This window comes from Oncorhynchus gorbuscha, linkage group LG04, assembly GCF_021184085.1.
Source record: "Oncorhynchus gorbuscha isolate QuinsamMale2020 ecotype Even-year linkage group LG04, OgorEven_v1.0, whole genome shotgun sequence".
Taxonomy (NCBI): Eukaryota; Metazoa; Chordata; class Actinopteri; order Salmoniformes; family Salmonidae; genus Oncorhynchus; species Oncorhynchus gorbuscha.
Window position 1 is genome coordinate 34401235 of NC_060176.1, and position 25430 is coordinate 34426664.

The 25430-nt window shown below is 44.5% G+C and overlaps 1 protein-coding gene across 3 annotated transcripts in view; it reads right to left on the minus strand.

Annotated features, from left to right (window-relative positions):
* The window catches only part of grin1b (glutamate receptor, ionotropic, N-methyl D-aspartate 1b), a 62537-nt gene that overhangs the window by 17930 nt on the left and 19177 nt on the right, over positions 1-25430 (minus strand). For 2 of the 3 annotated variants that reach the window (XM_046346573.1, XM_046346575.1), the window contains exons 4-12: positions 18753-18815; positions 17989-18086; positions 17493-17614; positions 16686-16860; positions 15389-15533; positions 9735-9821; positions 4619-4757; positions 4358-4485; positions 132-296 (exon numbers count right to left, since the gene is read on the minus strand). In XM_046346573.1, the coding sequence (XP_046202529.1) occupies positions 132-296; positions 4358-4485; positions 4619-4757; positions 9735-9821; positions 15389-15533; positions 16686-16860; positions 17493-17614; positions 17989-18086; positions 18753-18815 (1122 nt within the window). The remainder of the gene's footprint in view (positions 1-131; positions 297-4357; positions 4486-4618; positions 4758-9734; positions 9822-15388; positions 15534-16685; positions 16861-17492; positions 17615-17988; positions 18087-18752; positions 18816-25430) is intronic. The other variant, XM_046346574.1, reaches the window with a different exon arrangement.

Consider the following 25430-nt stretch of genomic DNA (forward strand, 5'->3'; position numbering starts at 1 on the left):
CAGTCAAACAACAGCCAGTGACTCATTCATTCTACTGTGAGTAGTACTACTCTGGGTCATAGTTGTAGGAAGAAAACAATAGCTTCAATGGGTGCCTGTCTGAGCAGCGGGAGTAAGAGCAGAGAGCATACCTTTTTCACGAGGATGGTAAGCCCCTGGTACTTAAAGGGTTTTGAGAACTCGATGTACTGGGCGCGTTCGTTGTTGATCGTGAGCGGAGCCACAATCATGTCTGCCAGGCCACCCAGGAGTTCTCCCATCATGCCGTTCCACTCCTTCTTGTTGCTGTTGTTCACCTGATATAGAAAGAGAGGGGCATCCACTGTACTCTACATACTTAGTTGACATTTCCAAACCTGATTGATGCTTGGATCAGCCAAAAACTGTTTGATCACAAATGTGATCCTACAATTACATAAGATGTTGGACTAAATTGCACTTTAGCATTATGCACATAACCTGTACATGTACCCTTATATTATTGCAGTTAGCAAAGATTTTGCCTACTGGCCAATTTTTTTAATTTAATCCATTGATTAAATTATCCATTTATTTTAATCCATTGATTATATGTTGTTATTGTTTTTCAATTGGTGATTTTGTCTAGAAAAACATTGTCCTTTCGCAGCCTACACAATATACAGACAAAATACAATCAAATCGAATGGACTAGTCTGTTATTTGTTGGTCCCAATAAAGTAATTAAATATGAACTGTGATGAAGGTGGAAAATAACACCCAAGAATACACATTGATTGGCATTTCATATGTGGTAGTCCACACTATACCAAATCAAATCAAATCAAATTGTATTTGTCACATACACATGGTTAGCAGATGTTAATGCGAGTGTAGCGAAATGCTTGTGCTTCTAGTTCCGACAATGCAGTGATAACCAACAAGTAATCTAACTAACAATTCCAAAACTACTGTCTTATACACAGTGTAAGGGGATAAGGAACATGTACATAAGGATATATGAATGAGTGATGGTACAGAGCAGCATACAGTAGATGGTATCGAGTACAGTATATACATATGAGATGAGTGTGTAGACAAAGTAAACAAAGTGGCATAGTTAAAGTGGCTAGTGATACATGTGTTACATAAGGATGCAGTCGATGATGTAGAGTACAGTATATACATATGCATATGAGATGAATAATGTAGGGTAAGTAACATTATATAAGGTAGCATTGTTTAAAGTGGCTAGTGATATATTTACATCATTTCCCATCAATTCCCATTATTAAAATGGCTGGAGTTGGGTCAGTGTCAATGACAGTGTGTTGGCAGCAGCCACTCAATGTTAGTGGTGGCTGTTTAACAGTCTGATGGCCTTGAGATAGAAGCTGTTTTTCAGTCTCTCGGTCCCAGCTTTGATGCACCTGTACTGACCTCGCCTTCTGGATGATAGCGGGGTGAACAGGCAGTGGTTCGGGTGGTTGATGTCCTTGATGATCTTTATGGCCTTCCTGTAACAACGGGTGGTGTAGGTGTCCTGGAGGGCAGGTAGTTTGCCCCCGGTGATGCGTTGTGCAGTCCTCACTACCCTCTGGAGAGCCTTACGGTTGAGGGCGGAGCAGTTGCCGTACCAGGCGGTGATACAGCCCGCCAGGATGCTCTCGATTGTGCATCTGTAGAAGTTTGTGAGTGCTTTTGGTGACAAGCCAAATTTCTTCAGCCTCCTGAGGTTGAATAGGCGCTGCTGCGCCTTCTTCACGACGCTGTCAGTGTGAGTGGACCAATTCAGTTTGTCTGTGATGTGTATGCCGAGGAACTTAAAACTAGCTACCCTCTCCACTACTGTTCCATCGATGTGGATAGGGGGTGTTCCCTCTGCTGTTTCCTGAAGTCCACAATCATCTCCTTAGTTTTGTTGACGTTGAGTGTGAGGTTATTTTCCTGACACCACACTCCGAGGGCCCTCACCTCCTCCCTGTAGGCCGTCTCGTCGTTGTTGGTAATCAAGCCTACCACTGTTGTGTCGTCCGCAAACTTGATGATTGAGTTGGAGGCGTGCGTGGCCACGCAGTCGTGGGTGAACAGGGAGTACAGGAGAGGGCTCAGAACGCACCCTTGTGGGGCCCCCGTGTTGAGGATCAGCGGGGAGGAGATGTTGTTGCCTACCCTCACCACCTGGGGGCGGCCCGTCAGGAAGTCCAGTACCCAGTTGCACAGGGCGGGGTCGAGACCCAGGGTCTCGAGCTTGATGACGAGCTTGGAGGGTACTATGGTGTTGAATGCCGAGCTGTAGTCGATGAACAGCATTCTCACATAGGTATTCCTCTTGTCCAGGTGGGTTAGGGCAGTGTGCAGTGTGGTTGAGATTGCATCGTCTGTGGACCTATTTGGGTGGTAAGCAAATTGGAGTGGGTCTAGGGTGTCAGGTAGGGTGGAGGTGATATGGTCCTTGACTAGTCTCTCAAAGCACTTCATGATGACGGAAGTGAGTGCTACGGGGCGGTAGTCATTTAGCTCAGTTACCTTAGCTTTCTTGGGAACAGGAACAATGGTGGCCCTCTTGAAGCATGTGGGAACAGCAGACTGGTATAGGGATTGATTGAATATGTCCGTAAACACACCGGCCAGCTGGTCTGCGCATGCTCTGAGGGCGCGGCTGGGGATGCCGTCTGGGCCTGCAGCCTTGCGAGGGTTAACACGTTTAAATGTCTTACTCACCTCGGCTGCAGTGAAGGAGAGACTGCATGTTTCCGTTGCAGGCCGTGTCAGTGGCACTGTATTGTCCTCAAAGCGGGCAAAAAAGTTATTTAGTCTTCCTGGGAGCAAGACATCCTGGTCCGTGACTGGGCTGGATTTCATCTTGTAGTCCGTGATTGACTGTAGACCCTGCCACATGCCTCTTGTGTCTGAGCCATTGAATTGAGATTCCACTTTATCTCTGTACTGACGCTTAGCTTGTTTGATAGCCTTACGGAGGGAATAGCTGCACTGTTTGTATTCAGTCATGTTTCCAGTCATCTTGCCCTGATTAAAAGCAGTGGTTCGCGCTTTCAGTTTCACGCGAATGCTGCCATCAATCCACGGTTTCTGGTTAGGGAATGTTTTTATCGTTGCTATGGGAACGACATCTTCGACGCACGTTCTAATGAACTCGCACACCGAATCAGCGTATTCGTCAATATTCCCATCTGACGCAATACGAAACATGTCCCAGTCCACGTGATGGAAGCAGTCTTGGAGTGTAGAGTCAGCTTGGTCTGACCAGCGTTGGACAGACCTCAGCGTGGGAGCCTCTTGTTTTAATTTCTGTCTGTAGGCAGGGATCAGCAAAATGGAGTCGTGGTCAGCTTTTCCGAAAGGGGGCGGGGCAGGGCCTTATATGCGTCGCGGAAGTTAGAGTAACAATGATCCAAGGTTTTACCACCCCTGGTTGCGCAATCGATATGCTGATAAAATTTAGGGAGTCTTGTTTTCAGATTGGCTTTGTTAAAATCCCCAGCTACAATGAATGCAGCCTCCGGATAAATGTTTTCCAGTTTGCAAAGAGTTAAATAAAGTTCGTTCAGAGCCATCGATGTGTCTGCTTGGGGGGGATATATACGGCTGTGATTATAATCGAAGAGAATTCTCTTGGAAGATAATGCGGTCTACATTTGATTGTGAGGAATTCTAAATCAGGTGAACAGAAGGATTTGAGTTCCTGTATGTTTCCTTCATCACACCATGTCCCGTTAGTCATGAGGCATACGCCCCCGCCACTCTTCTTACCAGATAGATGTTTGTTTCTGTCGGCGCGATGCGTGGAGAAACCCGTTGGCTGCACCGCCCTGGATAGCGTTTTCCCAGTAAGCCATGTTTCCGTAAAGCAGAGAACGTTGCAGTCTCTGATGTCCCTCTGGAATGCCACCCTTGCTCGGATTTCATCAACCTTGTTGTCGAGAGACTGGACATTGGCAAGAAGAATACTGGGAAGTGGTGCGCGATGTGCCCTTTTTCGGAGTCTGACCAGAACACCGCCGCGTTTCCCTCTTTTTCGGAGTCGTTTCCTTGGGTCGCTGCATGCGATCCATTCCGTTGTCCTGTTTGTAAGGCAGAACACAGGATCCGCGTCGCGGAAAACATATTCTTGGTCGTACTGATGGTGAGTTGACGCTGATCTTATATTCAGTAGTTCTTCTCGACTATATGTAATGAAACCTAAGATGACCTGGGGTACTAATGTATGAAATAACACGTAAAAAAACAAAAAAATGCCTAGTTTTCTAGGAACGCGAAGCGAGGCGGCCATTTCTAAGTGTTATAATAAACATTACCTTGAACCTTGAGGATGGTATTCCATAACACAAGGGGGTTCGGTTCTAAAGCTGCAGAACCATATGATCATCTTACTTACCCGCTCCTGTGTACCAAACTTCCCATCAGCCACCAGATGAACCTCATAGGTGAAGTTCATGGTATCCGCTAGTTTAATCAAGAGGTCAATGCAAAAGCCGTAGCAGCATTGGGGTACTATAGGCTGTCCTATAAGGGACAAACAACAAACACAAAATCAGCTTAAAAAACTCATATTGAGAGCAAATCAACATATACAGCCAATAGAGACAGACACTATACTGAACTAACACTTGTGTATATCCTGTGGCTGTCTTATTACCTGGGATGGTTCCATTCGGGCCAGTGCATATAACTTTTTGGACATCTTTAAGTCCATTAACAGTTTTCTCTTTTTGGCAAGTTCCGTCAGTTGTTGTGGGTTGGACATAGACAAATGGCTCCTGATGAATGGTTACTATCTGTGAACAATAGAGAAGGGCAAGTATGGCGCCAACACATTTTGGCACACAGACATTCAACACAAGGAACAAGTGCTTGGGTGTATGCATTAGTGCACACCGTAGAAAAATATTTTGCCACAGAAAAAGTTTTCAACAGAAACAATTGGACAAATTCAGGTAGGTCTCTCCCCATTTCTAGCCATTTGGTTCCTAGTGAATACAACCCCGGTGGTAAGCTGCACATGAGCACACCAAGGTCCAGACCTCAGTTTTTTCTACTTACTGTTGAGAGTTAGAGTAGTAGGTGCAACTTCTAAACTTGGTTTTTCTCTTGATGTACAGTATGTCACTCACCGATAGTCACTCAATGAGTCCATCTCATAAAATGTTTTAGATTGGCAAGTTAGTCTAGTTAGTCTAGCCAGCTATCTAAACCATTAGTAATCATTACCAACCAGGCACGCAGGGCATGTGCCCAGGGGTCCTGACCTTTAGGGCGCCCCCATTGATATTGTTAGTCCCTGTCACTTAGATGTAATATTAACATGGCATAATATATATGCCATTTAGCAGACGCTTTTATCCAAAGCGACTTACAGTCATGTGTGCATACATTCTACGTATGGGTGGTCCCGGGGATCGAACCCACTACCCTGGCGTTAAGTCATGGCAAAATTATTGTAGGAAATTAGCTTTAAAAATGGCACAAAAAAAGGTATATGAAGCAAACTCATTTGTTTACATTTTGCTATTGGGGGCTTTCCAAAATAGGGGAGGGTTGTCAAACATATTTATTTTGCTTTGGGGAGGGTTGTGTGTTTTTTTTATTTGGCACATGGGAGGGTAGTGCATTATTTTGCCTGGTTTACATGATCTAGTTGCAGGTTTTACTATATAACTAGCCACATTTCCTCATCTGCTTGCATGCACCTCCCCTATATCAAGGTGTTTTGGTAGTCCCATTATGCACTACGCTTTTCCGTGTGCTAACTTTTACTATACCACAGGTCAGTATAGTCTACCTGTCTAACGTTCCATCCTGCCCTCTATCATAGTGACAGAGCTGGTATAGGCTAACAAGCAATCATACCAAACATAAAATCATTCAAAGCTGCATTCAATTTCAATATGAAACCACAAGAACAAATAGGAATACATAAAAGGCAGCGGAGATGCAAGGTGCATCATTGCGCATGAAAGTAGACATGACAAACAGCTCAACAAGCTCCCCTATTGATTTAGTTTTTGGGGCAATAAAATTGCAGACTAGCCTACAACACCACAATGCAATGAATAATTTCATTATTGTTTTCAAGCGAGTACTAACTTCTACTCTAGGTTACTGTCACGAGTCCGACCGAGGGTGGCATCCCTTCCTGGTCGGGTGGCGCTCGGCGGTCGTCGTCACCGGCCTATTAGCTGCCACTGATTGTCTTTCCTCCCCCTCCTTGTATGTTTATTGGTAGCACCTGTTTGTGATGATTAGTTGGGCTTCTTTAGACAGCCGGCCCGCCTGTTTGTTGTGAGGGATTAATTATTGTAACATTCGGCTCTGTAGTAGAGGAACGTGTTTGTTCCTGGTCGTGAATTTTCAGTCGTACATTTTTTATTCCCCGTGTTTGGGGCCGTTATTATTGTGAGCACCCTGTGGTGCGTTGGTGCATTAAAGAGCACAGCATTGCACTCTCTGTCTCCTGCGTCTGACTCCACACCCACGACACCCGGAGCATTACAGTTACAGTAAAAATGTCAGTTGAATAATGGCAGATTGTGATTTACATGTTTCATTCGATTTGGATCAGGCACAGTAGCAGGTCAGTCTGGCTGTATTTTTACTTCTGATTCTGAATGTGCTGTCAGTTGCAGATCATCATTCTCCCAAGTCATCCTATAATAATGTGTCTACTACATATGCTCCCGCAGGCCAATTTATTCAGAAGAGTTTAACACACGCACTGCCTCCTCTCCAATCCGAGCGGCTATTCTTTGTTCACATGGAAGCTAAAGCTTCAATATGGCCTTAATATTTATAATTAAACTTGTAAAATGTATTACCTTTTTATATGTGCTAGAAACACAACCAGTCACACATTTTTCATCTGAGTAGGCTACTTCAAATGTGGCCTGTACATGTTCATCACAAACATACATTCCAGCATCTTCAAAATGGCTTGACATTAACAGGGTCAGACAAAAAATGTCACATCATGAGAAAGCAGGCAGTTTATTAGGCTACAGATGAAATAAGTTATTAACTTCACAGGGTGGTGAAAGTGCACAGGGATGATGTTGATGCTCCTTTCAATAAATGTCTAGGATTTTATTCTGGCGAAATGATGACCGATGCTTGGCTGCCATTTGACAAATAGAAATCATCTCGTACTTTTATCCATAATAATCTCATCATGGTAGTAGGCTGTACCTTGCGCTGTATCTGCAAGCGAACATACCAATACCAGTGTATGCACAATCGCTATACCTATATACAACTATCAGTAGGCCAAAATCCTAATATATTTTATATTAATATCATACAGCGGGCAAGCCTATAGGCCTATGCATCCAAAACCCTAATTTAGAGCTACAATCTCTGACAGCTGAACCTTGATGGGGACAATTATTGTTCTAGGAAAGTAGCCTAAAAACAAAACAAAGAAATAGGCTATGAAGTTTTGCATGTGCTACACATCGTAACCCAATGAATAGTGTTTTTATAATTTGTTATAATCTGTTTTTAAAGACACGTAAATGTGACTAATTTGGCCAATATCCCTCGTTGGCTGCGCCAGGTCGGTTCTGAATGCATATTGATGTCCAGTAAATTTCTCAAATGTCCGGTAAATTAAAATATTTACTGTCATGTTCACTGGCGCCACAGGGAACTCTGAAATGTGCATGTTGTTTTTTTGCAGATTTTAGAATATTTGCATGACATTCGGTCACCAATTGGATGGAAACCTAGCTATATACACCCAAGACTCTGGCAAGTGCACTAGTCCTGTGTCACATTGATTATGCCTGCACATCATGGTTCGCCAGCAGCCCCAAACATCTATAGAATAAGCTACAGACCAGACAAGATTTGTACGTAAACTCTCCCCTTAATGCTCATCTGGAGGTTGAGCATTTTTTGTCTGTATCTCTGTAATGTGTCTGTATCTATGTAATTGTATATGTATTTATGTAAAAAAAAAAAAATCCCAGACGTTATTGTGCAATCTCGGTCACTTAAAAAATATTTGTATATATATATATGTATTTTTTAACTGATGAAATCAATAAATCAATCCAAATGACTCAAGGGGGGAGCCCCACGGCACTTGATTTGAGCTGGGTTTGGACTTGCCGCACTGGAAAACCAGGGAGTTTATTGAAAGTTCCAGGTATTTTGCAACCCTAGTTGCACCATTGTTCTTACATAATATAACCATATGCAATTTCAGTAGCACATGTCTTAGAGTGATGGACTGTCCCATCCCCGCGGCCTCAGCAACAGATTAGTCCACTGAGACAAGCGCGAATCAGGCGGATGTCTTGTGCACCATGAAAAATATATATATTTGCCATTGCTCAACTAAAGAAATCTCAGTCGACCAAAATTGAGTCAGTCCTAGTAGGGAAGAATGTTTTTTTTTTGTCGAGATTGACATAGTCTATTATTATGGTGTTGAAAAGGCAAATCGTCATTTTGAAGTGACTAAAATATGCTTCGTTTATTGGTTGTGTGGTGCACAGGCACAGAAACCTGTTGGTGGGAAAATGTGTTGCATATATTTTATATAATTATAATTATGGCATCAAAATGTGGAAAATCATTGTCTGCAGCTGCTTCTGATCATATTGTAATGAAACAGGGAGAGTGATCTCTCCGTGGTGGTCAGCGAACCCTCAACCTTCTGGCCCAAAAAGCATGCTAAAGTGGAAAAGTTTATATCAACGTTTATAAACATAGGGTTGCTACATTTATTGTTTGTGGTTGTAAACATTGTTTTGAGGAAGTTTTATGAGAGGGAGGGTGTTCAATTTATTTAACAATACAAGGGGAGGGTCATGTGAAAATATTTGTAATGTTGGGCAGAGGGGTGCATTTTTTTATGACACCTTGAGTTGGACCAGTCCCCCCCCTCAGTAAATATAAATCTGTCCATAATAAAATACATATTCAATTATAGTTTTTAATCCCCGTCACATCCTGATCTGTTTCACCTGTCCTTGTGACTGTCTCTACCCCTCTACAGGTGTCGCCCATCTTCCCTTGTGTATTTATACCTGTTTTGTTCAAGTCAAGCAGCGGTTTGTCTCTGCTCCTGCTTTTTCTCAGTCTCTCTTTTTCTCATCATCCTGGTCTTGACCCTTGCCTGTCCTGACTCTTAGCCTGCCTGCCATCAGGTTCCTTGGCCTCTACTCTGGATTATCAACCCCTGCCTGCCTTGACCTGTTGTTTGCCTGCCCCTGTTGTTACAATAAACATTGTTACTTCACAAAGTCTGCACTTGGGTCTTACCTTGATTACTGATAATCCCGGTGCTGAGTTAATGTGTAGAAGCCAATTGTATAGCTAATAGGCTATGTGTTTGTAGAATGTGTAGAGGTGAATGAAGCTTCAGCAACCAATGCCGGAGCGGCAGAGTAGCCTAGTGGTTAGAGCGTTGGACTAGTAACTGGAAGGTTGCGAGTTCAAACCCCCGAGCTGACAAGGTACAAATCTGCCCCTGAACAGGCAGTTAACCCACTGTTCCCAGGCCGTCATTGAAAATACGAATGTCTTAACTGACTTGCCTGGTTAAATAAAGGTTTAAAAAAATGTGATAATGGCAGGGTTCATTTTTGCTCGTCTTTGCTGTTCTCAAAATAGCATTTTAGAGTTAAATTAAATTGAACTTTCCAAAAATGTCTTGGATGGGGGGGGGGGGATAAAGCCCACTTCTCCTCTCCCTCCAGACCTCACTAAAACTCAGATCCTGGCTACGGCCATGTGCTGGACGTAGTAGCTACCTTTAGTCTGGTAGACATCTGGTATCCTCTTGGCTTCTCCGTCTCTCCTCCTGGCCAAATGATCTTCCTCTGCGGATTCATCACCACCTACAAAACCAAAGAAATAGAATGGCCAGTATGGGAAAAAGTAATTCAGACAGTACAATCATATGGCACGCTAATTTAATTGGGCTAGTTATTTCACCTCTTGTCATGTTTTGTCTTAGATTGTCTTGTCATTTTGCTCTGTTCATTTTCCCCCTGCTGGTCTTTTTAGGTTCGTTCCCCTTTTTCTCTCTCCCTTCCTCTCTCTCTTCTCTCTATCGTTCCGTTCCTGCTCCCAGCTGTTCCTATTCCCCTAATCAATCATTTAGTCTTCCCACACCTGTTCCTTATCTTTTCCCCTGATTAGAGTCCCTATTTCTTCCCTTGTTTTCCGTTCCTGTCCTGTCGGATCCTTGTCTATTGTTCACCGTGCTGTGTCTGTGTATCGCCCTGTCGTGTCGTGTTTCCCTCAGATGCTGCGTGGAGAGCAGGTGTCTGAGTCTGCTAGGTTCAAGTGCCTTCCCGAGGCAACCTGCAGTTCTTGATCGAGTCTCCAGTCTGTTCTCGTCATTACGAGTGGAATTATGTCTTATGTTTGTAGAATTACTTTACTGGATTAAAGACTCTGTTTTCGCCAAGTCGCTTTTGGGTCCTCATTCACCTGCATGACAGAAGGATCCGACCAAAGAATGGACCCAGCGACTACTGACGTTCGTAACACTGCCGTCGAGATCCAAGGAGCCATGCTCGGCAGACACGAGCAGGAATTGTCTGCTGCTCGCCATGCCGTGGAGAACCTGGCCGCTCAGGTTTCCGACCTCTCTGGACAGTTCCAGAGTCTTCGTCTCGTGCCACCTGTTACTTCCTGGCCTGCCGAGCCTCCGGAACCTAGGGTTAATAACCCACCTTGCTACTCCGGGCAGCCCACGGAGTGCCGCTCCTTTCTCACCCAGTGTGATATTGTGTTCTCCCTCCAACCCAACACATACTCTAGCGAGAGAGCTCGGGTTGCTTACGTCATTTCACTCCTTACTGGCCGGGCTCGAGAGTGGGGCACAGCTATCTGGGAGGCAAGGGCTGATTGTTCAAACAATTACCAGAACTTTAAAGAGGAGATGATTCGGGTTTTTGACCGTTCAGTTTTTGGTAGGGAGGCTTCTAGGGCCCTGGCTTCCCTATGCCAAGGTGATCGATCCATAACGGATTACTCTATAGAGTTTCGCACTCTTGCTGCCTCTAGTGACTGGAACGAGCCTGCGCTGCTCGCTCGTTTTCTGGAGGGACTCCACGCAGTGGTCAAAGATGAGATTCTCTCTCGGGAGGTTCCTTCCAGTGTGGACTCTTTGATTGCTCTCGCCATCCGCATAGAACGACGGGTAGATCTTCGTCACCAAGCTCGTGGAAGAGAGCTCGCGTCAACGGTGTTTCCCTGCTCCGTATCGCAACCATCTCCCTCCTCTGGCTCAGAGACTGAGCCCATGCAGCTGGGAGGTATTCGCATCTCGACTAAGGAGAGGGAACGGAGGATCACCAACCGCCTGTGCCTCTATTGCGGATTTGATGGACATTTTGTCAATTCATGTCCAGTAAAGGCCAGAGCTCATCAGTAAGCGGAGGGCTACTGGTGAGCGCTACTACTCAGGTCTCTTCATCTAGATCCTGTACTACTATGTCGGTCCATCTACGCTGGACCGGTTCGGGTGCTACATGCAGTGCCTTGATTGACTCGGGGCTGAGGGTTGTTTCATGGACGAAGCATGGGCTCGGAAACATGACATTCCTTTCAGACAGTTAGACAAGCCTACGCCCATGTTTGCCTTAGATGGTAGTCATCTTCCCAGTATCAGATTTGAGACACTACCTTTAACTCTCTCACAGTATCTGGTAACCACAGTGAGACTATTTCTTTTTTGATTTTTCGTTCACCTTTTACACCTGTTGTTTTGGGTCATCCCTGGCTAGTATGTCATAATCCTTCTATTAATTGGTCTAGTAATTCTATCCTATCCTGGAACGTTTCTTGTCATGTGAAGTGTTTAATGTCTGCCATCCCTCCCATTTCTTCTGTCCCCACTTCTCAGGAGGAACCTGGCGATTTGACAGGAGTGCCGGAGGAATATCATGATCTGCGCACGGTCTTCAGTCGGTCCCGAGCCAACTCCCTTCCTCCTCACCGGTCGTATGATTGTAGTATTGATCTCCTTCCGGGGACCACTCCTCCTCGGGGTAGACTATACTCTCTGTCGGCTCCCGAACGTAAGGCTCTCGAGGATTATTTATCTGTGTCTCTTGACGCCGGTACCATAGTGCCTTCTTCCTCTCCGGCCGGGGCGGGGTTTTTTTTTGTTAAGAAAAAGGACGGTACTCTGCGCCCCTGCGTGGATTATCGAGGGCTGAATGACATAACGGTTAAGAATCGTTATCCGCTTCCCCTTATGTCATCAGCCTTCGAGATTCTGCAGGGAGCCAGGTGCTTTACTAAGTTGGACCTTCGTAACGCTTACCATCTCGTGCGTATCAGAGAGGGGGACGAGTGGAAAACGGCGTTTAACACTCCGTTAGGGCATTTTGAGTACCGGGTTCTGCCGTTTGGTCTCGCCAATGCGCCAGCTGTTTTTCAGGCATTAGTTAATGATGTTCTGAGAGACATGCTGAACATCTTTGTTTTTGTCTATCTTGACGATATCCTGATTTTTTCACCGTCACTCGAGATTCATGTTCAGCACGTTCGACGTGTTCTACAGCGCCTTTTAGAGAATTGTCTCTACGTGAAGGCTGAGAAGTGCTCTTTTCATGTCTCCTCCGTTACTTTTCTCGGTTCCGTTATTTCCGCTGAAGGCATTCAGATGGATTCCGCTAAGGTCCAAGCTGTCAGTGATTGGCCCGTTCCAAGGTCACGTGTCGAGTTGCAGCGCTTTTTAGGTTTCGCTAATTTCTATCGGCGTTTCATTCGTAATTTCGGTCAAGTTGCTGCCCCTCTCACAGCTCTTACTTCTGTCAAGACGTGTTTTAAGTGGTCCGGTTCCGCCCAGGGAGCTTTTGATCTTCTAAAAGAACGTTTTACGTCCGCTCCTATCCTCGTTACTCCTGACGTCACTAGACAATTCATTGTCGAGGTTGACGCTTCAGAGGTAGGCGTGGGAGCCATTCTATCCCAGCGCTTCCAGTCTGACGATAAGGTTCATCCTTGCGCTTATTTTTCTCATCGCCTGTCGCCATCTGAACGCAACTATGATGTGGGTAACCGCGAACTGCTCGCCATCCGCTTAGCCCTAGGCGAATGGCGACAGTGGTTGGAGGGGGCGACCGTTCCTTTGTCGTTTGGACAGACCATAAGAACCTTGAGTACATCCGTTCTGCCAAACGACTTAATGCCCGTCAAGCTCGTTGGGCGTTGTTTTTCGCTCGTTTCGAGTTTGTGATTTCTTACCGTCCGGGTAGCAAAAACACCAAGCCTGATGCCTTATCCCGTCTGTTTAGTTCTTCTGTGGCTTCTACTGATCCCGAGGGGATTCTTCCTTATGGGCGTGTTGTCGGGTTGACAGTCTGGGGAATTGAAAGACAGGTTGAGCAAGCACTCACGCACACTGCGTCGCCGCGCGCTTGTCCTAGTAACCTCCTTTTCGTTCCTGTTTCCACTCGTCTGGCTGTTCTTCAGTGGGCTCACTCTGCCAAGTTAGCTGGTCATCCCGGTGTTCGAGGCACTCTTGCGTCTATTCGCCAGCGCTTTTGGTGGCCGACTCAGGAGCGTGACACGCGCCGTTTCGTGGCTGCTTGTTCGGACTGCGCGCAGACTAAGTCGGGTAACTCTCCTCCTGCCGGTCGTCTCAGACCGCTCCCCATTCCTTCTCGACCATGGTCTCACATCGCCCTAGACTTCATTACCGGTCTGCCTTTGTCTGCGGGGAAGACTGTGATTCTTACGGTTGTCGATAGGTTCTCTAAGGCGGCACATTTCATTCCCCTCGCTAAACTTCCTTCCGCTAAGGAAACGGCACAAATCATCATCGAGAATGTGTTCAGAATTCATGGCCTCCCGTTAGACGCCGTTTCAGACAGAGGCCCGCAATTCACGTCACAGTTTTGGAGGGAGTTCTGTCGTTTGATTGGTGCGTCCGTCAGTCTCTCTTCCGGGTTTCATCCCCAGTCTAACGGTCAAGCAGAGAGGGCCAATCAGACGATTGGTCGCATACTACGCAGCCTTTCTTTCAGAAACCCTGCGTCTTGGGCAGAACAGCTCCCCTGGGCAGAATACGCTCACAACTCGCTTCCTTCGTCTGCTACCGGGTTATCTCCGTTTCAGAGTAGTCTGGGTTACCAGCCTCCTCTGTTCTCTTCCCAGCTTGCCGAGTCCAGCGTTCCCTCCGCTCAAGCGTTTGTCCAACGTTGTGAGCGCACCTGGAGGAGGGTGAGGTCTGCACTTTGCCGTTACAGGGCACAGACTGTGAGAGCCGCCAATAAACGCAGGATTAAGAGTCCAAGGTATTGTTGCGGCCAGAGAGTGTGGCTTTCCACTCGCAACCTTCCTCTTACGACAGCTTCTCGTAAGTTGACTCCGCGGTTCATTGGTCCGTTCCGTGTCTCCCAGGTCGTCAATCCTGTCGCTGTGCGACTGCTTCTTCCGCGACATCTTCGTCGCGTCCATCCTGTCTTCCATGTCTCCTGTGTCAAGCCCTTTCTTCGCACCCCCGTTCGTCTTCCCTCCCCCTCCCGTCCTTGTCGAGAGCGCACCTATTTACAAGGTACGTAGGATCATGGACATGCGTTCTCGGGGACGGGGTCACCAATACTTAGTGGATTGGGAGGGTTACGGTCCTGAGGAGAGGAGTTGGGTTCCGTCTCGGGACGTGCTGGACCGTTCACTCATTGATGATTTCCTCCGTTGCCGCCAGGATTCCTCCTCGAGTGCGCCAGGAGGCGCTCGGTGAGTGGGGGGGTACTGTCATGTTTTGTCTTAGATTGTCTTGTCATTTTGCTCTGTTCATTTTCCCCCTGCTGGTCTTTTTAGGTTCGTTCCCCTTTTTCTCTCTCCCTTCCTCTCTCTCTTCTCTCTATCGTTCCGTTCCTGCTCCCAGCTGTTCCTATTCCCCTAATCAATCATTTAGTCTTCCCACACCTGTTCCTTATCCTTTCCCCTAATTAGAGTCCCTATTTCTTCCCCTGTTTTCCGTTCCTGTCCTGTCGGATCCTTGTCTATTGTTCACCGTGCTGTGTCTGTGTATCGCCCTGTCGTGTCGTGTTTCCCTCAGATGCTGCGTGGAGAGCAGGTGTCTGAGTCTGCTAGGTTCAAGTGCCTTCCCGAGGCAACCTGCAGTTCTTGATCGAGTCTCCAGTCTGTTCTCGTCATTACGAGTGGAATTATGTCTTATGTTTGTAGAATTACTTTACTGGATTAAAGACTCTGTTTTCGCCAAGTCGCTTTTGGGTCCTCATTCACCTGCATGACACCTCTATGTACAAACCACCCCAAATATTAATGTTCCCCATACAACTTCGTTTTATACATTTGATAATAACACAAGCACAAAATGATAGCACCAAGGCATAATTACTTAATTTAACACTTAATTTAAAAAATACTGTATTGTGTACAACTGGTAACATAAAACATTTAATAAAACCCCCCGTACTTGGGTGCCGTTGAAAATGCCCACTTGCACCAGCCTGGTCTTTTGGTAGTTGAGGATGCTGTAGGTAGCAAACCGCCTGTCACCATCGTCATTAAACTCGATGCGTCCTGTCAGGCCATCTGGGTACTTGGATGACATCAGCACTCTAGAGTCCAACGGGGAGATCGGAGGGATGGCATCATCAGACAAATCATCCCAATATGACATGATGGACTTGGTTGATGAGAGGGGGTGAGATGGGAGATTTAAAACAATGAGGATGAAGGGAGGAGGGTGGGGGTGGAACTATTTTGCAACGCATTTTGAATTAAGTGTGTGTTCGTAAATTCAATCTGGAGTGCCAGAGTGCGCTCAAAGTGCGTTCTGTGCATTTGTAAATTCAGAATGTTGTCAGGTTGTCCATACATAAATTCATAGCATTTCGCTCTCGGAGCTGTCAGAGCGCACATTCAACCCTCTGGCCGAGGATTAGGGTTCATGCGAGCATTCTGACAACACAACAGCAGCTAACTGGTTAAGGTTGGCTAGCTTGCTAGCTACTTCCAGACACAAATGAGAGAACACCTCACTCTGACCATTTTACTCGCCCTAGCAGAACTGGTTAGGCTGATTTCATGTTATCCAGAGCGTTGGTGACTGTAACTGTGTGGCTGGAAACAACATTTACTGACACCGGCCATATTCAACGGGTGTTGAGCATTTGTAAATGCATCAGTTATTCTGCTCTCTGGCACACTCAGGCGAGAGTGCTCTGGAATCGGAGTAGATAGCCAAAGTGAATTTACAAAGGCACCCTAAGTCCTCTGATGTAGAATCCTCTATCCCCTTAATTCTGAGTTCTGTCTATGTATTCTTGCCAAAAGCCAGACACTACATTTTGGAGGCAAAGGAAATGCAATTCGAGATGTACCCAACCAAGGCTACCCCAACCCGACTTGAATTTGACCTGCATGGCCCTAAATGCCAATGGAAACTAAGCTTAATTTCTCAGAGAATGCACAATGAGACAGGGATGATTTTCAGGGGTCTGACTTGGTCCACTTCCAATTAGAACTGCTCAGAAAGGAGGTCTTGTTTTCAGACTGCCCTCCCTGCCCTGTCTCCCAGCAACCTCAGGTGCCTGGGCCAGCATGTTCAGTTTTATGTTTTGGCCCTTGTCCTATACTGAGGACCATACAGAACTGGTCTGGTTATATTCTGGTTATTTCAAGCTGACTCAGACCTACTTCTGACTGTGTGCAAATAAAAAATAAAAAACTGTTTGTTTAGTTACTCTCACTATTACTTGTGGCCTTACCGTTTGAAGAGCGGTCCAGTCCTCCAGATGTTTGTGTTGCCTACACAGCCGCGAGGCGGTTCTGTGATGTTCTCCTTCTCAAAGAGCTCCTGGATGGACTGTGCCACCACAGCCACGGCATCGTTGATATGCGCCGACTCGTTCTTGCCGTTGATGAGCTGAAGGCCGAGCAAGCCTGACCAGTCAACAAAATCACAGTTTTAGAGAAGCACTCGACCCGAGATAGCTAATATTAGGCCATGAACATTAAACTTGCTTATATAGAAACAACAAGTACCTATTAAGTATAGGAGTTAGGTTGGGGATGATACTGTACAGAACATGGGTTAGGGCAAAGTGAGCATGTTGAAGTGAAGGTTATGTACAGACGTGTCATACATGTAGCCAGGCAAAAAACAAAATGCAGTTGTAGCTTACCATCGGCTTTCTGTTACACTTCAATGTGGGGGTAGCAACACACTTTTTCTAAATTAGCCCATGAGAGCCAGACACTCATATAAACGTGAATTCAAAGTCATGTAGATTACCAAAACCACTATTTCATTTGTTGTCTACTGAAAAAAACACACACACTAAACATGGAACAAACAAAAGATGTTAGACATTTAAAGCACAGTACAATGAGAAATAACTTGTTTTAAACCTTTAAACAAACAAATGTTTAAACGTTCAAACATTCAATGTATTACACACCACACTGATTAGCCGATGAGGATAAAACATTTGAATAATAAAGCAATGTGACCAGCATGACCGATCTGTCACACAGTCTGTGAGAGAGGCATAGGGTATAGGAGCAGGACATACCATCTGGTGCTTCACTCAAAGCTTTACCAGACATCTCCCTCTCTCCAACCAGCCACACATAGCCAGAGCCCGTCATGTTGAGCTGGCGGGCAGCTTTGTAGACCGACGCCGCTTCGTCCTCGCTACAGTCAGATACACATCATTACCACAATGGCAGCTCCAGTCAATCTCCAGTGACTACACCAAGAGTACAATACATGTCAATGTTTACTTTGCTCGGTGCAATAAATGGTTAGTTCATCCAAAATGTACAGGACCATTACTGGCCAGGGTACCAATAACATAGGGACACAGTATATTTGTGTTTTCATTATTAATATATGATTATTATATTAATATTATATAATATATACTGCATGTATGTAACCTGTATTACTATATACTACTACTGTATAATGATGTCATCGAGTCCTGCTGGCCTCATAATAAAGACGTGTCTGTGTGGTATATGAGGTTTAGAGGTATAGTGCGGTGAGAGATGTAGATGGGAGCTTACCTGGCAGAGAGGATGATGACGCGAGCCTCCAGGTCCTTGGCCTCCAGCAGCATGGATGTCAGGTTGGTGTCTTGGCTGAACAGGAGAACTTTCTCTGCCTGCAGTTAGGGGACAAAATTAGCAAGGAGGAGAATAACTCAGCCCTGAACCATGCTGTCTTCAGCTCCTCTTTTTCTTTTTTTGGTGGGGGGGTGGAAGAAATGGAAAAAAAGGTTCCAAGATAATCTGTTTAACTGAAAAAAATCGAAGCTGGTAGGAAAAATTGTTCTGCATTTTTGCATGCAAACTGAGGGTTATCAAGACTCCAAAGATGAACGTGCAAGTTAGAAGTAGAGGGAGAAGAAGATTGATGCAACCGCAAATCAAAGTGGTGGAGGAAGGGAGGAGGGTGGTGGTGGTTTCTTTCCCAAAGAACAAAAGAAGAAGGAAATGCTGCAGAAAGGTAGGAGGTGCCATCTGGATTGTGCCTGTCCCACACGTCCAGATCTCCACAAACTTTGTCAATGTAATAGACTTGCAATCTCCTTGGTTTGAACACATGCAACCCTTTACATAAAAATAAAAAAGGTTGGAGGGGGCATTTCATTTTGCTGAAAATATACTAAAAACCCATTCTCGACTGAAATCATAAAAGAAAATGTAAAAATACGTGCTACCAGGATAAGGATATCTCTGGAATCGGTTGTTGACTGTTTGACTTTCTAGTTTATAGTGGCTACGTTCAGAGAATTGGTGGGCGGCGTGCATTGACCATGCAAGTATACCTTGGGTCCTCGCTTGTTGTCATAGGACAGTTGGTCGAGGTTTTCATAGTTCTTGTTTTTATTCTGATGAGTAATGTGCACAGAGAAAATATGCAGACACAGAAGGATATTATAAACAGTTATAAATGGTGTGCAGTAAAGCATTCCAACAAATCTCCACTTTTCTGCTTCAATTTGGGATTCCCAACACTGGGGCTTGCAAAAACATCAAAGGCCTGCTCACAGCATCACAGATTCCTTAGGTTTTAACTGTCTGACACAGGCACGCTCCACCATGGTGTTGTGGGAACCAAAAATATCCCCCAGCGACATTGCTCATTCAGTAGTCTATAGTCATTCTCAAATGGAAGGCCAATGGCAAATGCAGCAAGTTCACCAACGTATCTAACTGAAACAGCATTAATATCTAAATGTAGTATAATCAAATAGGACTGTAGGAAATGTATTAATAAGCTAATAGGTTTTCCAGAAAAATTACATCTTAGTGTTGCTCTTGGACAATTTTTCACAGATCCTGTATCTGAAAAGGCAAGTTCTCTTCATTAGTATATTTTACTAAATATCCAAATTATGTTTCTCCCTTATTCCTCTTGAATTATTATTTTAAAAACTGTATGTTGATATAATACAATATGGCATGCAGATGGTCAGAATAGTCCCTTAAATATCCATTAAATGCCACAAGGTTTGGGACCAGAGTCTTGGATCTTTGGATAAATCAGCTAAATATAGTGTGTATATACTGTGTACATACAGTATATTGTGTATATACTATATATTGCGTATATACAGTAGTAATTAATTCCAATGGTATAAATAGGTCTGAAGATCCATAGCTTTAAAAGCTGCTCAGGTCTACAATGTAAACCCAATGATCTACACAAAAACATAACAATAAGAAATATAGTCTATATCTATGTGTGAAGCTAATCATACATGATTTATACGTATTAATGACATATTAGTCTGGCGTTGCTATACCTCCAAAATCACACACACACACACACACACACACACACACACACACACACACACACACACACACACACACACACACACACACACACACACACACACACACACACACACACACACACACACACACACACACACACACACACACACACACACACACACACCTCCCTTGGAGGTATGGAGAATTTTGTATTGCAAAAAAGGTTTGAATGGTCCGCTGGCTCCCAGTCCTCCCCCACACGCCCGTAGAAGGAGTGCTGTGTGTTATGTTTATCACTGTTTCCGTCCGGGTAGTTGTAACCTATGCTAGTTTCAAGTGCTAGTGTGGCCGACAGTCTGCGATTAAAATTTATTGAAAATGAAAGTGGATTACACTGGTAAAGTCAAACGTCACATACTTTTAATGTGGGGCTATGACAGTCAATTGCAAATGTTTCTTATCTCACCACCACTAATGAGATGGGTGTGCTTGATGCATGTCTCGTTGGAGCGTCTCAAAGTCAGAGGGCGTGGTCGACAGTGCACACCTCATCTCTGCTGTCACATCTAACCTGGATTGATGTTTGGTTTTAATGCAGACGAGAGCACTGAATCCAACTTCACGCAGATATGAGCTGGCAAAGGGTAGCCTACTATGAAGTGTAGCCTACTATGAAGGGTAGCCTACTATGAGTTTTATGGTACTTTCAAGACAACTGGGAACTCAGAAACATACGAGGTCATGGTTTTGGTTAGGGACTTCCCCCGGATAGCAAAGACCCATTGCGAACCGAACGAGTGTGCTCGCATACTCCCTTAAAATACCTTTGCTTCAAAAACAGAAAAAAATATCAATATTACTGTTTGTCCATCTTGAGACACCGTAGCCAGTATACACTTCCTCAAAATAGTCCGAATTAATCTAGGATAACTCAAGAAATCTTAAATGTTCACGATTTTGCAGAGATCTACGTTGTGCAAATCTAACTAAGATAGTGCAGTATTTCTCAAAATAAAAATGTGCATGATTTGTCTCTCGTTGAATGACTAAAAACACTTAATTGAAGAATCCCTACAGTTGACCAATCAACAACTAAGGGGCATAAACTTCGGCTACCGACTTCGGCTTGTCTCGAGAAAAAATGTTGTGTGCAGGAACAGCCGGGAAACAAATGTTACAGAAGACCAAAACTAACAAAAACGTCACAAAATGTTGTCATAGTATATGCACGAACTGTTCCGAACTGTTTCGGATGGGAAGCATGTGTACGCCTTATACAACTGGGAACTCACAAATCATGACGTCAGTGATCTTGAGGTCAGAGCTCGAGAAAGAAGCTCAAAGTTCCCGTGTTGGATGACCGTTCAAAGCGATTTCTCACAGTCAAAGCTTGTGTTTTTCTGAGTTCCCAGTTGTCTTGAACAACTGGGAATTAAATGTTATCAGCAAGCTAACTTCCTATTTGTTAGCTATCTTGATGTAATCCTTGTAAATTAAAAACAGTCTCCAAATGCATTTGTAGCCATGGAAGAGGGGGAAATTGCAGCTCCAGCTATCAGTAAAGAGAGAGAGTGGCTGTGTGTAGTAATAAGTAGAAGAACAAAAGATGGCAGTGTCGAATGCCTTGTGACTGATCAAATAATAGTACTATTACGCTGACCTGCTCACTCGTGGGCAACAACATTCAAACTGGATAATACCTCAAAACAACAAGTCAGGCTAGAGAATTTTATAGACAAACACTACCAATGCAGTCAAAACAAAAACATGGCTGAGATTAAACATGGAAAGAATAGAGAACCAAAGTCAATAAAATAAAAAAAATATGAGCCTCTTTGACTGACACAAATGATCTATTTTCACCACCCTGTACAGTAAGCATGGAAACCGAACTGCTAAAATCTAAAATTATAAATGAAGCATGCTTAAGTTCAAATCAAATAAAATGTATTTCTATCGTGTAATGCTTACTTACAAGCCATTAACCAACAATGCAGTTCAAGAAATTGAAAATATTTACTAAATAAACTAAAGTAAAAAATTTAATAAAAAGTAACAATAAAATAACAATAATGAGGGGGGTACTTGTTAGTCGAGGTAATTTGTACATGTAGGTAGGGGTAAAGTGATTATGCATAGATAATAAACAACAAGTAGCAGCAGTGTAAAAACAAAGGGGTGGGGTGTCAATATAAATTGTCCGGGTGGCCATTTGATGAATTCAGCAGTCTTATGGCTTGGGGGTAGCAGCTGTTAAGGTGACTTTTGGACCTAGACTTGGCGCTCCAGTACTGCTCGCCATGTGGTAGCAGAGAGAACAGTCTATGACTTGGGTGACTGGAGTCTTTGACAATTTTTTGTTTGGGCCTTCCTCTGTCACCGCCTGGTATATAGGCCCTGAATGGCAGGAAGTTTAGTGTGTATGGCCCAGTGATGTACAGGGCCAGATGCACTACCTTCTGTAGCACCTTAAGGTCGGATGTCGAGCAGTTGCCATACCAGGTTGTGATGCAACCGATCAGGATGGTGCACGATGGTGCAGCTGTATAACCTTTCGAGGATCTGGGGACCCATGACAAATCTTTTCAGTCTCCTGAGGGGTGTTGTTGTGACCTCTTTACGACTGTCTTGTTTGGACCATGATAGTTTGCTGATGATGTGGACACCAAGGAACTTGAAACTCTTGACCCACTCCACTACAGCCCCTGGCACCCATGCCAGGTCTCTGACTTCCTCCCTATAGTCTGTCTCATCGTTGTTGGTGATCAGGCCTACCACTGTTGTGTTGTCAGCAAACTTAATGATGGTGTTAGAGTGGTGCTTGTCCACACAGTCGTGTGTGAACAGGGAGTACAGGAGGGGACTAAGCATGCACCCCTGAGGGGCTCCAGTGTTGTGGATCAGCGTGGCAGATGTATTGTTGCCTACCCTTACCACCTGGGTTTCGGCAAGTCAGGAAGTCCAGGATCCTGTTGCAGAGGGAGGTGTTTAGTCCCTGGATCCTTAGCTTAGTGATGAGCTTTGTGGGCACTATGGTGTTGAACGCTGAGCTGAAGTCAATGAACAGGATTCTCACACCGATGTGAGTCATTTAGGCAGGTTAGTGTGTAAAGATATACATGAGATGAAGGCAAGCCTTAAAATGAGCCTTGAAATATGTGATGCGAAAGCCACAACACTGGAAAAAGAAACAAAAAAGCTTCAGGGTACAGTCAATGTAATGAAAGCTGATGTTAATGAATTTAAAAGAGAGAGAATGTTGTTAAGATAAACCTTACTTGATATACAGACTACATCAATACGTGGAAATCTGGTGCTTACTGAAATTAAAGAAAATGAAGGTGAAGATCCATAGATTCTGGTGAAATAATTTATGGTTCAACAGCTACAGATCCCAGACAGCCCTGTCGACCAAATTAAACTCAAACTGATACATCGTTTCAGACAGAGAGGACAGGGATACGAGCGCCCAATTGTTGCCAAATGTGCATCCTTAAAAGATTAAATAATGGTTAAAACCCTGGGAAAAAGACTTGCAGGCTTTAAAATAGGCATGAACAATCAGTTCCCAAAGGAAATCCCAGAACAACGCAGAGTACTGTATCCACTCTCCAAAGACAATAGACTAAAAGGGAGACGTGTAGCACTTGTAGTCGACAAGCTATACATTGATAACCAACTATTCAGAGACACCAAGACCACTCCATGGTTATTGTAAATAAAATGGATCATCCAACACTGTTAATGATTGTCATAAAAAATAAACAGAAATAATAAAATAAAGCAATTACTAAATAAATTATAAATACACTATACTATTCAAGTTAGGGAATGTTGTAAAATGCTTTGTGTTCATTTTTTATGTATAGTATTTTTAAATAGATAAAAGATAGGAAAATTAATTAAATAATAAATCCCGAAATACAAGTAACTGGAACACAAAAGTGGCGCCGGAGAACATGGCTGACGTTTTACGTGCTCCTAACCGATTGTGTTTTTATGTTCATGTTTTTGCGCTGTTTGTAACTTATTTTGTACATAATGTTACTGCTACTGTCTCTTATGACCGAAAAATCCTTCTTCAGGACATTCAGGACCGACGTGAACGACATACTGGCCCAAATCCCTGCCATTTGTGTGAAGAAATGACGGAGAAAAAGAGGACGGAGGTCGGGCTGGCATCTGAGAATTCATAGGCGATCGAATAAACCCTCCTGTCTTCCATTCTTCTAGCTAACGTGCAATCATTGGAAAATAAAATCGATGACCTACGAGGAAGATTCAACTACTACAACTACTTTTAATGGGACATTAAAAACTGTAATATCTTATGCTTCACAGAGTCGTGGGTGAATTACGACATTATCAACATACAGCTGGCTGGTTAGACGTACGCTGTATCGGCAGGATAGAACAGCGGCGTCTAGTAAGACAAGGGGTGGTGGACTGTGTGTATATGTAAACAAAAGCTGGTGCACAATATCTATGGAAGTCTCAAGGTTTTGCTTGCCTGAGGTAGAGTATCTCATGATAAGCGGTAGACCACACTATCTACCTAGAGAGTTTTCATCTGTATTTGTCGTAGCTGTCTACATACCACCAGACTGGATTACAAGCCATGGATTACAGGCAACATCCGCACTGAACTACAAGGCTAGAGCTGCCACTTTCAAGGAGCGGGACTCTAACCCGAAAGCTTATAAGATATCCTGCTATGCCCTCCAATGAACCATCAAACAGGCAAAGTGTCAATACAGGAATAAGATCGAATCGTACGACACCGGTCCCGACACTTGTCGGATGTGGCAGGGCTTGCAAACCATTACAGACTACAAAGGGAAGCACAGCCGAGAGCTGCCCAGTGACACAAGACTACCAAATGAGCTAAACTACTTCTATGCTCGCTTCGAGGCAAATAATACTGAAACATACATGAGAGCACCAGCTATTCCGGACAACTGTGTGATCACGCTCTCCGCAGCTGATGTGAGTAAGAGGTTTAAACAGGTCAACATTCACAAGGCCACGGGGCCAGACGGATTACCAGGACGTGTACTCCGAGCATGCACTGACCAACTGGCAAGTGTCTTCACTGACATTTTCAGCATCTCTCTGTCCAAGTCTGTAACACCAACATGTTTCAAGCAGACCACCATAGTCCCTGTGCCCAAGAACACTAAGGTAACCTGCCTAAATGACTACCGACCCGTAGCACTCACATCTGTAGCAATTAAGTGCTTTGAAAGGATGGTCATGGCTCACAACAATACCATTATCCCAGAAACCTTAGACCCACTCCAATTTGAATACCGCACCAACAGATCCACAGATGATGGAATTGTTTTTTCACTCCACACTGCCCTTTCACACCTGGACAAAATGAACACCTATGTGAGAATGCTATTAATTGACTATAGCTCAGCGTTCAACACCATAATGCCCTCAAAGCTCATCAAATAGCTTAGGATCCTGGAACTAAACACCTCCCTCTGCAACTGGATCCTGGACTACCTGACGGGCCGCCCCCAGGTGGTAGGGGTAGGTAACAACATATCTGCCACGCTGATCCTCAACACAGGGGCCCCTCAGAGGTGCGTGCTCAGTCCCCTCCGGTACTCCCTGTTCACTCATGACTGCACGATCAGGCACAACTCCAACACCATCATTAAGTTTGCTGATGACACAACTGTGGTAGGCCTGATCACCGACAACGACGAGACAGC